Raw genomic sequence first — 13107 nt, 5'->3', positions numbered from 1 at the left:
TATATTTATTACAATGTTATAATGTAAAATAGGGCTGTTACTACCCTATTCTTTGAGTTATCTGGAAACCGATGTGATATCTCGATCGAACGTCGGTATATAAAATAAATAAATAAATAAATAAATAAACTTGGACAAGTGTTCTGAGAAACAGAAGGAATATTTATTTATTTATTTATTTATTTTGACTTCTTATATACCGACATTCCTGTAAAGTATACAGATCATACCGGTTTACAATGTAACATAACTGTCGCAAGTGGCGATTACATAGAACATAAGGCATTAGAAAAGCGAACATTTTTTTTACATAAAATATTAGAGCATCAGAACAAAGGGAATATTGGGAGAATGCAAGGAACAAATGGAAATCATATAAACTGAATGTGAGGTAACTATAAGGTGTTAATGCCGTGATATTGTGAAAGGCTGAGGCCTTGAAGCTAGGATTCAGGGGAGTAAGGAGGGAGTAAAACAGAAGGAATATGTGAGAATCTTCTGCACACTTGGAGGAAGAAGCAACAGAATTATAGAAAAAAAGAGTAAAAGCTCTTTAAAGAGTTAGACCAGCAAACAAGGAAAAATAATTGGCAAAATCACAACTATAACAGAATATACAAAAACGTTACTTCAACAATCACATTGGATCAAAACCTCCCACAAATGGCTAAGGAGAGGGGAACTTCAACCTAAGGATAAGAGATTAATAATTATAGCACAGAACAGTTGATTACGGACAAGAGTTCACAGCCCGTATAGAAAAACTGGCAAAACAGACAGATGCAGATTCTATAAAACAGAACTGGAAACAGTTATACATTTCATCGCTGGCTGTGATATACTGATGTCAGAAGGTAGCGTGGCTTATCTGCTGAAAACTGTAGATACTGGAAAATCACTTTACCAGAAAAATACTGGAATCATGATCCTGATCAATTTTAGAAAATGAAGGTATTGTGATCACCTGGGACATTGCCATTCCAACCAATAAAAAACCTGATACAAGAAAACCAGACTTATAGTGGTAAAGAAGGAAACACATAGTCAATTCCAAGTGCCTATTCTATACAACATATGAAGAAAGATCAGATCCTCCAGTATTTAAAATTTATAGTCTGCTCTATTCTCAGTTGTAGGCAGCTAACAAGAAATATAATCAATGAAACTATTACATAAAGCCAAAACAAACACATTTAAAAACCAAATTCAAGTTAAAATAAACATGCAACAAACTCTTATCAGTCATGGCTTCAGACTGTTCCGTGCATTAACAAATGCTATCGGAGACCAAAATAATGCCAGAAAGATATAGCAATTTTTTGAATTGTATTGGGTGCCATTAGCGTGATTAAAAAGACCTTCCAGGTACACCTTGATATGTTGCCTATGCATAATTATATTCTATGAACTCCAGAAAGAGGCTCTCTTTGGCACAATGCAAACATTAAGAAGAGCACTAGCAGCAATGAATATGAGAGATTGAAATTGAACTTAATATGCCTTGGCTTGTTTGTACAGCTCTGCATATGTCATGAATCTCTATAAAAATGTTAAGTAGTAGTTAAGAGTGATATTTATTTCTTTCTCAGAGGACAAGCAAGATAACATCTGACAGATTTTCTACACAAGCTTCTAGAATCCTTTAGTATGCTTGTGTGAGCATGTGCAGCCCAACTCGCATACAGTGGGACCTTTTCAGTCTTTGTTTTTCTACATAGCCCTGCAGTCATGGTTTCCTCCCTCCTTGGAAAAAGTTTCCTCAAAGGGCTTAGAACCCTATATTTTCACATGGGGTCTTGTGGTTCTTGTTTCCATCTGTTTTAGCCTCATGAAAGGTTTTTTCATTCAAGTTCAAGTTTTCTAGATTTTTCGCCAGCCACTGGATGCATTGACAGTGCATTAAGTGGTATCAGTCGCAGTTTTGTTAAAATTGAATCTTTTTATTTTGCTTCATTAGTGTTTCGGCTGGTGTCCCAGAAGCCGAAGAGGGCTAGTAGCTTCAATAAGAGCTTCTGTGCGAACGCATCACGTCTGTCTCTGATTCTCCATAATGGTTTTGTTCTTTTCCCGGGAGAGGACCACAGTGTCTCAGAATCCTCCATGTGGTGAAATATGTCTCTTAGAGAATCTTGTTCCTGAGTAGATCTGATGCAAAAACTCTTTGGGAGAGTTAAGTCTGGCTTATCGGCATCGAGGGATCTGGGAGCTCTACTGACTTCTGGTAGTGAATCAACATTGCACTAGTTATTGTTGCCCACAGACTTGCGTGACTGAGGACCTCGGACCTAAAACAGACTGTCCAGGACAGGCTTGCCAACATGCTTGCAATGGAGAGAATCTTTGGAGACAAGATCAAGGAAGCAGTGGCACAGATGAGACCACTGTGCTGTGCTTCAGACTTGACCACTCCAGACCCTCTTTCCTCATCCAGGAGGAATTTGAGTCTGCACAGAGGAGGCCTTTTCACTAAGGAGACATTTATCTTATGCTCCCTTGCTTCCATCAACAGTAGGGATCTTGCTCTTATCCTAGATGGTAGAAAACCCCAAAGTCACAACCAGCATCCCAACCAAAACCTTGTTTGGGGTTTGACTAGATTGAAGAGGACATAGCTAAAACCCTAGCAGCTATACTGGAGAACCTTCCTGTCAAGGGAAGGCTGAGGTTTTATATAAACCATTGACCCAGAGTAGCCTTGGAAACTTGGATTTAGCAGGGTCATGAATGAATACAGATTACATTTGTTGGAAACCCACCACATCATCCATCAAAAAGCTGTTGCTCTGCTTCTCAACATCAGGAATTGCTACAAGGGGAGCTGTCTGGGAGGCCATTGTAGTTGAACCCATTCTACCAGGGGAAAGAAGTTGGGGTTTTTAATCCAAATACTTCCTGATTCCAAAGAGAACATTGGCATTCAATCCCATCCTATACCTGAGGGCTTTAAGTAAATTATTGGTAAAGTAGTTCAAGATGGTTTCCCTTGGTACCTTGATCCCTTTTCTAGAAAAAAAAAGAGAGTTGGGTATGCTCCTTAAATCTAAAGGATGTTTAACTCATTCTCAGGTCACAAGAAAGCTCAGACTTTTAGTAGGGAAATATTACCTCCTATATCGCGTGGTACTCTTTGGCCTAATGTCAGCACCGCAGGTATTCACTAAGGACCTGATTTTCCAAAGCATTTACACACTAAAAAATGGGTTTTACATGTGTAAATGCACTTTATATGTGTACGTGGGCTTTTGAAAATTGCTGCAATATAAGCCATTGAATTGACCATAGGATCTACTCACATAAGTGCAGTTGGCTAAATGGCTTTTAAAAATTGTACAATAGTAGTTACATTTACAAGTGTAAATCCTTTTGAAAATTACCCCCTAAATATCTGGAAGTGGTAGCAATGCATCTATACAAATTGAGTAGTGCATGTATTTCTCTATCTGGACAATTGGTTGGTCAAGAGCACATCTTAAGGCAGCACTATGGAATCAATGAGCAAAACCATCCAGATGCTAGTTTGTCATAAACTACCATGAGTCCCATTGGAGCCTGTCATCTCAATTGGAATTTACAGTAACCTTGCTAGATATGAATCCGGCAAAAACCTTTCTTTCTTAAGAAAAGTTCTTCACATTGATGTTTGCAATAGAAGGGATAAGACGGAGTCAGCAGCCATCAGCACGAGGCATGTTCAGGTTCTTGGGCCTCATGGTATCAACTGTACACATCGCTCACTTGTTACCTTAATATGAGACGAGTCCAGTGGACACTAAGATCACAATAGGCTGAGGCGTGAAATAGCATCTGCATTACCCAGTGACATAGGGACTCCTTGTTCTGGTGGCTGATATTGATCAAATCTAGCCAATCCTTCCAAATTCCTACAAATTGTCCTAACCATGAATGCATCTAACCTTGGCTGGGGATCTTACATAAGGGAACATCATACCCAGGGCTTATGATCTGCTTATGAAAAACTTCATCAGATAAAATTCATAGAGCTAAGGATGATACGATATGCTCTAACGGCTTTCAGAGAACAGTTTAGTAACAAAATTGACCTCATTCAGGAAATCAGGTAGTGCTGTTTTACATCAACAATCAGGGAAGAACAGGTTCTTGCCTCCTGTGTCAGGAAGCTGCCCAGATGTGGACTGGGCCTTTTCTCACGGAATGAACCTGAAACCACACATCTGGAAAGTTAGTAGAATGTCCTGGAACCTCAAATGACTCCTGGACAGAGGAGTAGCAAACCAGATATTCTGCAAGTGGGTTACACCAGTGTTAGTTCTGTTTGCATCACCTCTGAACAGAAAGGTCCTGAACATCTGTTCTAGAAGGAGGGACACAAGGATTGGAGACATGGACTTCTGTATAGTTATTCTTCAGTTCCTTTGGTGGCAAGAAGCTTGCTAAAACTTAGATACTGTGGGATCATGATCCTTATAGTCCACTTTTGGCTGAGACAGATTTGATTTTCGCTCCTGTGGGAGATGTTAATCTGCAAACCAATCAGACTGGGGAATTTCCTATCGCACATCACTCAGGATTGGGGAATGCTGAGTCATCACATCAAGTCCCTAGCCCTAACAACTTGGATGTTGAAAGGATAGCATTGCATTCCCTGAATCTGAGGATGTCTTGTATTCTTCTGGCTGCTTTGATGGATTACACAAGGAAATATTATGGTTTTAAATGGAGATTTGCCTCTTGGTGTTAGAGAAAGCCAGTAGAACCTTTCTCCTGTTCCACACACAAATTACTTTAATACCTTCTGCATCTTTTACAGTTTAGTCTGCAGGCTAATTCAGTTAGGGTCCATCTAAGTGCAGTTGGTGCTTATCACAATGTAGAAAGTAAACCCATCTCTGTACAGCCTTTATGTGTTTGTTTTATACATGGCTTGCTTCCTTTGAAGCCTTCCCACTGTGTCATGGGATCTCAGCGTGGTATTGATCCAGCTGATGAAATCTCCTTTTGAGTCACTTGACTCTTGTGATCTGAAATACATGATCTGGAACATCATATTTTTGGGGGTGATCATTTCAGCACGCATTCAGTGGACTTCAGGCCCTAGTGATTTATCCATATACACAGTTTTTTTTAACAGGTTGTGAGCATGCATAATGAGTTCCTATCTAAAGTAAGGTCTGAATTGCATCTTAATCAGTCCATCATCCCTCCAATATTCTTCCCCTGGCCACATGTCCACAAAGTTGCACAGTTTGGATGGTCTTCCATCTAGAGCAAACTGAAGCCCTTAGAAAATTTACCCGGCTCTTTGGTTCATTTGTCCCCTAACAAACCTGGAATTGCCATTATCAAACACACCCTTTTTAACTGACCAACAGATTGCATCTTCTCCTGTAATGCCCAGGTAGGCCTGAATCTGGGAGGGCACGTCAAGGTTCATAGTGATCAAGTCATGGTTGCATTGGTGGCCGAACTGAGTGGCCTCCATAGAGATTTGCAAGACTGCAATATGACGTTCTCTCCACAAATTTGCATCTCATTATTTGGACAGAGACTCTTTATGTGATAATAGGTTTGATCAGTCCATCCTGAGGAGTCTTTTTGAGGTGTACATTATCCTTTGGGGCCTAGAATCCTTGCTATCCAGGCTGCCATATTAAAAAAAAAAAAAAAAAAAAAAAGTTAAGAAAATACTAGTTTCACCAAAAAATCTTTTCCCCATTGCCAGTGTTTTCTGGTTGTTTTTCCCCTTTTTTTTTATTCTGGGCAGTCTGTTGCTAAGGATTCTTTCTCATGAGGACTTAGCATTCTGCTTACCCTCAGAGAAAGCAAAGTTGCTTATCTATAATGTGTATTCTCCTAAGACAGTAGGATGTATGTCCTTATGAAAGCACCTACTGCCTTTAAAGTTGGTTATCTGTATTCTCTGTAAGACCTAAGAAAGAACTGAAGGGGCTGTGTATGATACTGAACTGTGAAGTGGGTTGGGCTACACATACTCGATCGAGTATGTCAAAAGTTTCTAGAAACCTTTGTATAGTATAAAATCTCCACACTGTGCTTCATTGGATGATGTCATCCAATGGTGTGGATTTATAGCCTGCTGCTTTTGGAGAATATCTGTTAACAGGTAAGCAACTTTGCAATTGTGGCATTCACAAAACTAACCCATTTGGAGATATTATCCCCAGGAAATACTTGTAGGATGAATCTGTTCAGTCAGCAGACCCTCTTAGCTTCCAACCCCTGGGCCAGAAAGAGAAATGTCACAGGGTCCAAGCTGATTTGTATAGCATTTTTAAAAAACTCATTAATGGACTGAGTATGCCTTGTGGAAATTAATATTCTTGATACCAAATTGACACTCAGCACATTTTGCACACTATGTGTACGGATTCTTAGACATCTCCTCATCTTTAATATTCTATCTGAAGAACATGCCCCAAGCTGCACAAATTACATATAAGCCTCCTGTGTTGAACAGTTGAAAAAAAAACGTTCTGAAATCTATTGTACCACATTTAGCATTTGCCCCTGATCAAAATCTTTGATCACAGTAAAAAAAAAAATTGATCAGATTTGTTTCATGATCTATTCCTTTGTCCTTTCCTTAGTAATGACAACATTAATTTAACCACCTGAAATTAGACTGACTGGCCTGTAGTTGACAGCCTCTTTCCTGTTTTCACTTTTATGAAGTGGAACAATACTTGCCAGTCCTCAGTACTCTGGAATCACTTCTGTCGCCAAAGAAAAATTGAACAGAACTTATCAGCAGATCTTCCAGAACGTCTTCTAATATATTAGGATATAACCTGCCTAGCTCTGTTGTCTTGTCTACTTTCAGTTTCACAAATACCATGTAAACCTTCTCTTCTGTAAATAGATATGTACCACATAACTTGTCCAATTGTTTTCAAACTCCCCTTCAGTGAATACTGAAGTATTTCTGCTTTTTGCCTTGTTAACGTCCACACATTTCTTCTTTTCATATGTCTTATAGAATACCACTACTGCACTTCTTACCAAAAATTATTACTCCCGAGGAAGTTATTGTCTTAAAAATTAGGAATGTGGGTTTCATGAATAACAGCTCCCTTCTTCTTAATCTGCTGCTTTTCCTTTATTCCCGCAGGTGTTTCCAACATGTTCCTAAATATTAATGATAAATTCTTGTGACTTCAAGGTTTATTTGGATTACCTACAGTTTAAACTTCATTCACATGTTCTGGGTTTAGCATTGCCTCTTAGCCACATATTTCTCAGCATGTACTAGAACTTAGTTGAAATAATTTATGTATCTGCATGCTGATACTGCTTATGAGAATTTAAGATTTGTTGCATTTCTCCATAGTACTGGAGCCTATTTTTCTAATCCAAGCATCTTGAAGTTTCAGATTAATTAAAAACTTGTGACCCTAAAAAAAAAGTTTATAAATGCTAATATATTCCAACATGATGGAGAGATATGTCTTAGGCCCTCTGTCTTCTGTAGTAGCTCATGGGTAGATTCTATGGTACATTCTTGACTCAGTAACTCTTACAATTCTTAAAATGTTTTTTTTTAAATCTATTTTTAAAGGAAATGTTTCAGTTGTTAAACCTTTTCCTTTCACAAAATAATCATATGTTTTAATGATTTATTTTGATCCGTTTCTGTATTAATTTCATTTCTCAATTTTACTTTTCTGTGTTTATAGTATTTCATTTTTTCCTGTCTTCCTTCTCCATCTCTCTGCTTAATGCATCCTTTCTCTTACCTATCCTCCTTTCCAAAGGAATTTTTTCTTCTCAACTTCTCCTCTCTTTTCTCCTTCTCTTCCCTTATCTTGCCTCTTATTCGCTTCCAGTCTCTTCTGTCTTCCTCATGTCTGTCCTTTTCCTTCTCCTTCCCCCCCCCCACACCCTACACTTAAACTTCCCCCTTCTATCCTCCACCCCTCAATCAAAAGTCCTATCTTTTCATCCTCTCTTGGCTTGACTAACTTCTCTTTGCTCCTAATATTCTACCCTCTCTCTTTTTACTGCCTACCAGTTCTGCTAGTGCTATGGAACAGAGAGAAACAAAACTGTGGAGCACCAGCAGTTGAGTAAAAGTGGTAGCAGGGTATGGGGAGCAGCAAGACAGTATTTTACATTTTTTTTGTATTGAGTTTAAAGCTACAAACAACAAAGTAGACTACAAAAGCAAGAAAAAGAAAGGAAAAAGATTACATACACACAATAGCAATAATTACCTAATAACCATTATAAGTCTACCTAATCTAAAATTGGATATATATGCTGCCCACTATTACCAAAGGACCACCCAAAGCGACTTATAACATATAGAAATAGTTTCATAAATGCAAATTTAAATAAACATAAATATATTTCATAATTATCTTCAGTTCAAAAATCCTTACAAACAATTCATAATAAATAAAAATAATTAAAGCCCTAGCACCAAATGCTCACCCTAACTCTCATTAGAGGGGAGTCGGCTAAATAACTGTCAAAATAATATAACTGAATTAATTTTCCTCATTGTCCTTTGATCTCTCCAGTGGAGATGCTCAGGAAGTTCTTTTTGGAATTTCTGAGAATTTCCAAAGATGTTAATTCTCCTTTCGATAAAGTTTATTATTGACCTGGGAAGCAGTTGACCCTGAGGCTCTTTTTTCATCTTGGGGAGGCATGCTTCCTAGGTCAGAAAATCTCAGTTTTTCCTCATGTCGTTAGAGACACTCGACAGATGTAGGCGTTTTCTAGGAGAAAAATGGAAGGTATTTGCTCTTAGAGCATCTCTATGCCTTCCGTTTCCTTGTTAAGTGTGTGATATAATTCCAGGGGAATAAATGTTTTTTTTCGATTCCTTACATCTGGACAAGTTTCTGCAGAATAGGGAAATTTCACTTTCAATCCCCTGATTTTTTGGGCCCATGAAATATATTTTGAGAATCTGTTTCTTAAAATGTTGCTTAGTTGTATCTCTCCCAAATTGTGATGTGCTGTAATCACAATATGAGTATTTTTACTTGTATTCTTGTTTTTTCTTTGGGTAATTGTTTACTCTTATGTTATTTTGTCTTCTTTATATTAAAGATGCTTGATGTATTGTTGCAATGAAAATTAGTTAAAAATAAAACATACTAGAATAGAATTACAGAATCCTAATACCTTACCTCCGCCAAGTAACCAAATACAATCACATTTTTGTGAAATGGTATATGAAGCTTACTGTAACTACCCTTTTTAATAGCTATAGCTGCATTTTTTCTTCTACATATGAAACTCCTCCATGCTTGAACCTGTATACCTTCACTATTTTTGCAGTGTTAATGTTAACAACAAATCTGTCTCTTCCTAACCCAAACATCAGAATCTGTTAAGGCATTGGATGTCCTTAAGATGATTGCAAGGGAAATATCCTCTTCAATACTGACAATATTTTTAATTTGAGCTAGTATCATTTTCAAAAGAGTGAATATGAATGCATTCATACAACGTGTGTGAAAAGGTGCCCAGCCTTAAATTGTAGAATCAACAGGATTTTTTAATGGGTGTTGGATATCTTAGATATCTTAAACACTGTTCAAATTACGCGACAAGCTATTAAATACATTGATTGCATCTATGATGCTAATGATGACACACACAGTGATTTGTTCCAAATGCACTTCCATGTGAGACAGTCCTATTTCCTTCTCCCAAACTTTCTGTACCTTTATGGTTAATATGATATGCATCCTTGAATTAAGCATAAAAGCTGGACATAGTATTGAGGATAATTAAACCTGATTGCATAGCAGGTTCTGATTGCAGATCTAGACATCCATAACTAAACTTTTCTTAATGCGGTGTTTACATTGTATCCACTTAAAAACTTGATGGTTTGATTGACCTCTCTTGAAATTCCCAAAATGTCATAAACTGCTAGTTAATTGTGGTATATTCCAAACATCATTTGCCTTATTTATGGAGATCTGACCAGTTTATGCAGAACTAATTTTTAACAGCAGATTGTATCATATTGGCATTCTAACATCATCTTGCCACTTAATTTCATATATCCACTTTTCTAAAAGATATGTTAGTGGATATCAGAATTGGGTTATTCTTTATATAAAATGATTTCATGATAGCAGACAAAATGATGACAGTGGAGGGAAGAATGATGTTGGGCAAGCAGACAGTAGCCAGTGTTTTCCACAATTCCACAAGAGGCCAAGTCTGTGGTAGTTGCCACAGAATTGCAGAAAACTGGGAGCCCTAGGATATATTTTCATCCAACTTTATAGGGATGGTAAACTCTGGGTCTTCAGAGCTGTAGTCAGAGTCTAGTTGTTTGGATAAATATTTGTACAATAAACTAGATCCTTGTTTTCAGACACATCCCATAAATGTTCATTGTGGATATCCTGAAACCCAGATCTGTTTACAACACTTGAAAACTGGAGGGCACTGGCCCTAGCAGGTTTTTTTTTTTTGGGGGGGGGGGAGCAAGGATCCAGCAGTGAATTAGTAGTGTTCACTCTGTGGTCAGTGTATATTAGGTTATTAGTTTTAACTATGTTAGCTTTTATCTGAACATCGAAGCTAGAATTAAAAATCTGGCCCTTCAGACTATCATCACAAGGGCCTACATATAGCTCCATTCAGTAGCCATTACATCTGTGAAATTTTTTGGGAATCCTGTTTTGGTGCATTCGGACTTCATTTAGGCAGGAGGAGGGGACAATGCCATAGGAGTGTATATGCTATGCAGAAAAATGCAGCAGTTAAGTGATTTGAATATAAAAAAAATCTTTTTTTCTGTGTAAACATGTACTGGCATCCTAAATCTGAATTTGTGTTTGTTCAGGTGAAGAAGATGGCAGAGACCAAGCCAAACTTGAAACAAAAGTCTGGGAAGCATATAACCCACTGACAGATAAACAGATAGATCAGTTCTTGGTAGTAGCACGGTAAGAACTTTCAGTACATGTCTCTGCTTTTGTGAGGTTTTGAAGAATGATTATGCTGGCTTTTGAATTCTTGGGTTAATTATTGGTCATGAAGAACTTGATGTTCCCTGTACGTACCAGGATCAATCCAGACTGCTGGGTTATGCCCTCCCTTCCAGCAGATGGAGTCAGAGAAAACTGAAAAAGGCGCCACCCATATACCCTGGTGTGCCACCTGCGATCCCTCAGTATTTCTCTGACTCCAGCAGATTGAGATCAACTCTAAAAAAAAAAAAAAAAAAGAGCCTTAGCAGGCAAGGCAGGGCACTGCCCTATAGCCTTTTCCCGGAGTAAGTTTGGTGCACTGCCTGGTGGGTTGGAGGGGGAGGATTCATGGATGGGCCGGTCACTCTTCCCCCCGCTCCAGAGACGCTGAAATTCCTCGGAGATATTGTGGCAGAGGAGTTTTAATCCCTCTGCAGGTCCAAAAGTTCTGTATGTCAGTGAGAGCATTTCATTGTGTGCTTATTAAAGTTTAAAAAAAAAAAAAGAAGAGACTATTTTCTCAGATAAGGAGAGAGAGATACAGAACGTAAAAAGAAAAAAAAATTTGTCCTCTTTGCCTCGCACCTGCTTGACTCACCTGGGCCTCCGGAAGGGGTGTCTGGCCACCCGACCCCGTTTCGCGCTTTTTCACGATGCCGAGAGGTACTCTTTGCACCGCGTGTGGGGAGCCAGAGTACCGGCTCTCTCGCGAAGGCCTCTGCTCCCGGTGCATTCCCGGGGGCGAGGGGCCTTCGCGACGGCCGGTTTTAGGCAGGGGAGCAGCCCTGCCGCGCCAAAAGGCTCCTGGAGCTGCTACTTCTCCTCCGAGGCAGAGGCCAGGCTCAACCCCGATCGTGTGGTGGCGGCCATCTTGCCTTCCTCCGATCCGGCAGCGGCCATCTTAGGTCAGCCCGATGGCTATGCAGACTCTATGGGGGAGGGAGAGGAGCTTCCCCCTTTGTCCCCACCGGCACTCAGCCCTCACAGACCCCGCGATTTGCTAAGGGACACAGGTTTAACTCAGTTGGGCCCAGTGGGGGGACCTTTGAAGAGGCCTCACCCGTTTTCATCTCAGTTTGTTTTATTGCTCCATAAGGTTTATATGCAAGCCGAAGCTGACTGGGAACAGGGGTCCCCTGTCCCAGCTAAGTGTTCTAAGACTTCCGCAGCCCAGGAAGGCCTGGGATCGGGGGTGCCTTGCATGGTCCCAGCTGCTGGACCTCTAAATCAGGGCTCGACTATGGATCCCATCTCTCAGGACCCCCACGCTCCGGATATGGGGGATGACGTGGGTAGTGCGGATCCAGTAGAGGGGAACGATCTGCAGATACTCCGTTTGTTCCACAAGGAGGAACTAGATCCATTAATTGCACAAGTCCTTCAGGAACTGGAGATCCCAGTTCCACAGGCAATCCCAGATTCTTCACCAGGGGACTCAGTGTTGGCTGGACTCCGCGCTCCGCCGCAGACATTTCCTTTCCATTCAAAACTTTTTCAGATTGTATCCCGGGAGTGGGATACCCCAGAGGCTACCTTGCAGGTCAGTCGAGCTATGGAAAAGCTTTACCCGCTTCCTCTTGATTCTTTGGAGCTCCTTAAGGTCCCCAAGGTGGATTCTGCAGTCACGGCCATTGCCAAACATACCACCATTCCTGTTATGGGTGGCACGGCGCTCAAGAATCTCCAGGATCGAAAACTGGAAGTTTTGCTTAAGCGGATTTTTGAAGTTTCAGCCTTGGGAGTGAGGGCAGCGGTTTGCAGCAGCATGATTCAGAGGGCTACCCTCCTCTGGATACAGCAGCTGCTCATGGCTCAGGATCTACCTGCGGAGGAGGCTGAACAAGCGAACCGCATGGAATCCGCGGTAGCATATACTGCGGATGCCTTGTATGATTTCCTCCGCAACTCAGCCCGCTCCATGGCTTCTGCAGTTTCGGCGAGGCGGCTCCTATGGCTGCGAAACTGGGCGGCAGACTTCTCATCTAAGGCGCAGCTAGGTTCCTTTCCTTTTCGAGGTAAGCTCTTATTCGGAGACAAGTTGGAACAACTTGTTTGCTCTTTGGGGGAGAACAAGGTTTTCAAGCTACCGGAGGACAAGCCCAGATCATTCCGTTCCATGGGCACCTTTCGCAGACGTTTCCGTGGTCAGCGCCGCTTTCACGCC

General features: G+C 40.3%; 1 protein-coding gene across 11 annotated transcripts in view; it reads left to right on the top strand.

Moving 5' to 3' along the window:
* The window catches only part of MTA1 (metastasis associated 1), an 885916-nt gene that overhangs the window by 320630 nt on the left and 552179 nt on the right, over positions 1–13107 (top strand). For all 11 annotated transcript variants that reach the window (XM_029598824.1, XM_029598817.1, XM_029598815.1 and 8 more), the window contains one exon: positions 10817–10919. In XM_029598824.1, coding sequence (XP_029454684.1) covers positions 10817–10919 — 103 coding nt within the window. The remainder of the gene's footprint in view (positions 1–10816; positions 10920–13107) is intronic.

This window comes from Rhinatrema bivittatum, chromosome 4 (genome assembly GCF_901001135.1).
Source record: "Rhinatrema bivittatum chromosome 4, aRhiBiv1.1, whole genome shotgun sequence".
Taxonomy (NCBI): domain Eukaryota; kingdom Metazoa; phylum Chordata; class Amphibia; order Gymnophiona; family Rhinatrematidae; genus Rhinatrema; species Rhinatrema bivittatum.
Note: the sequence above shows the minus strand (reverse complement) of the source record. Positions and strands in the feature narration are given on the sequence as shown.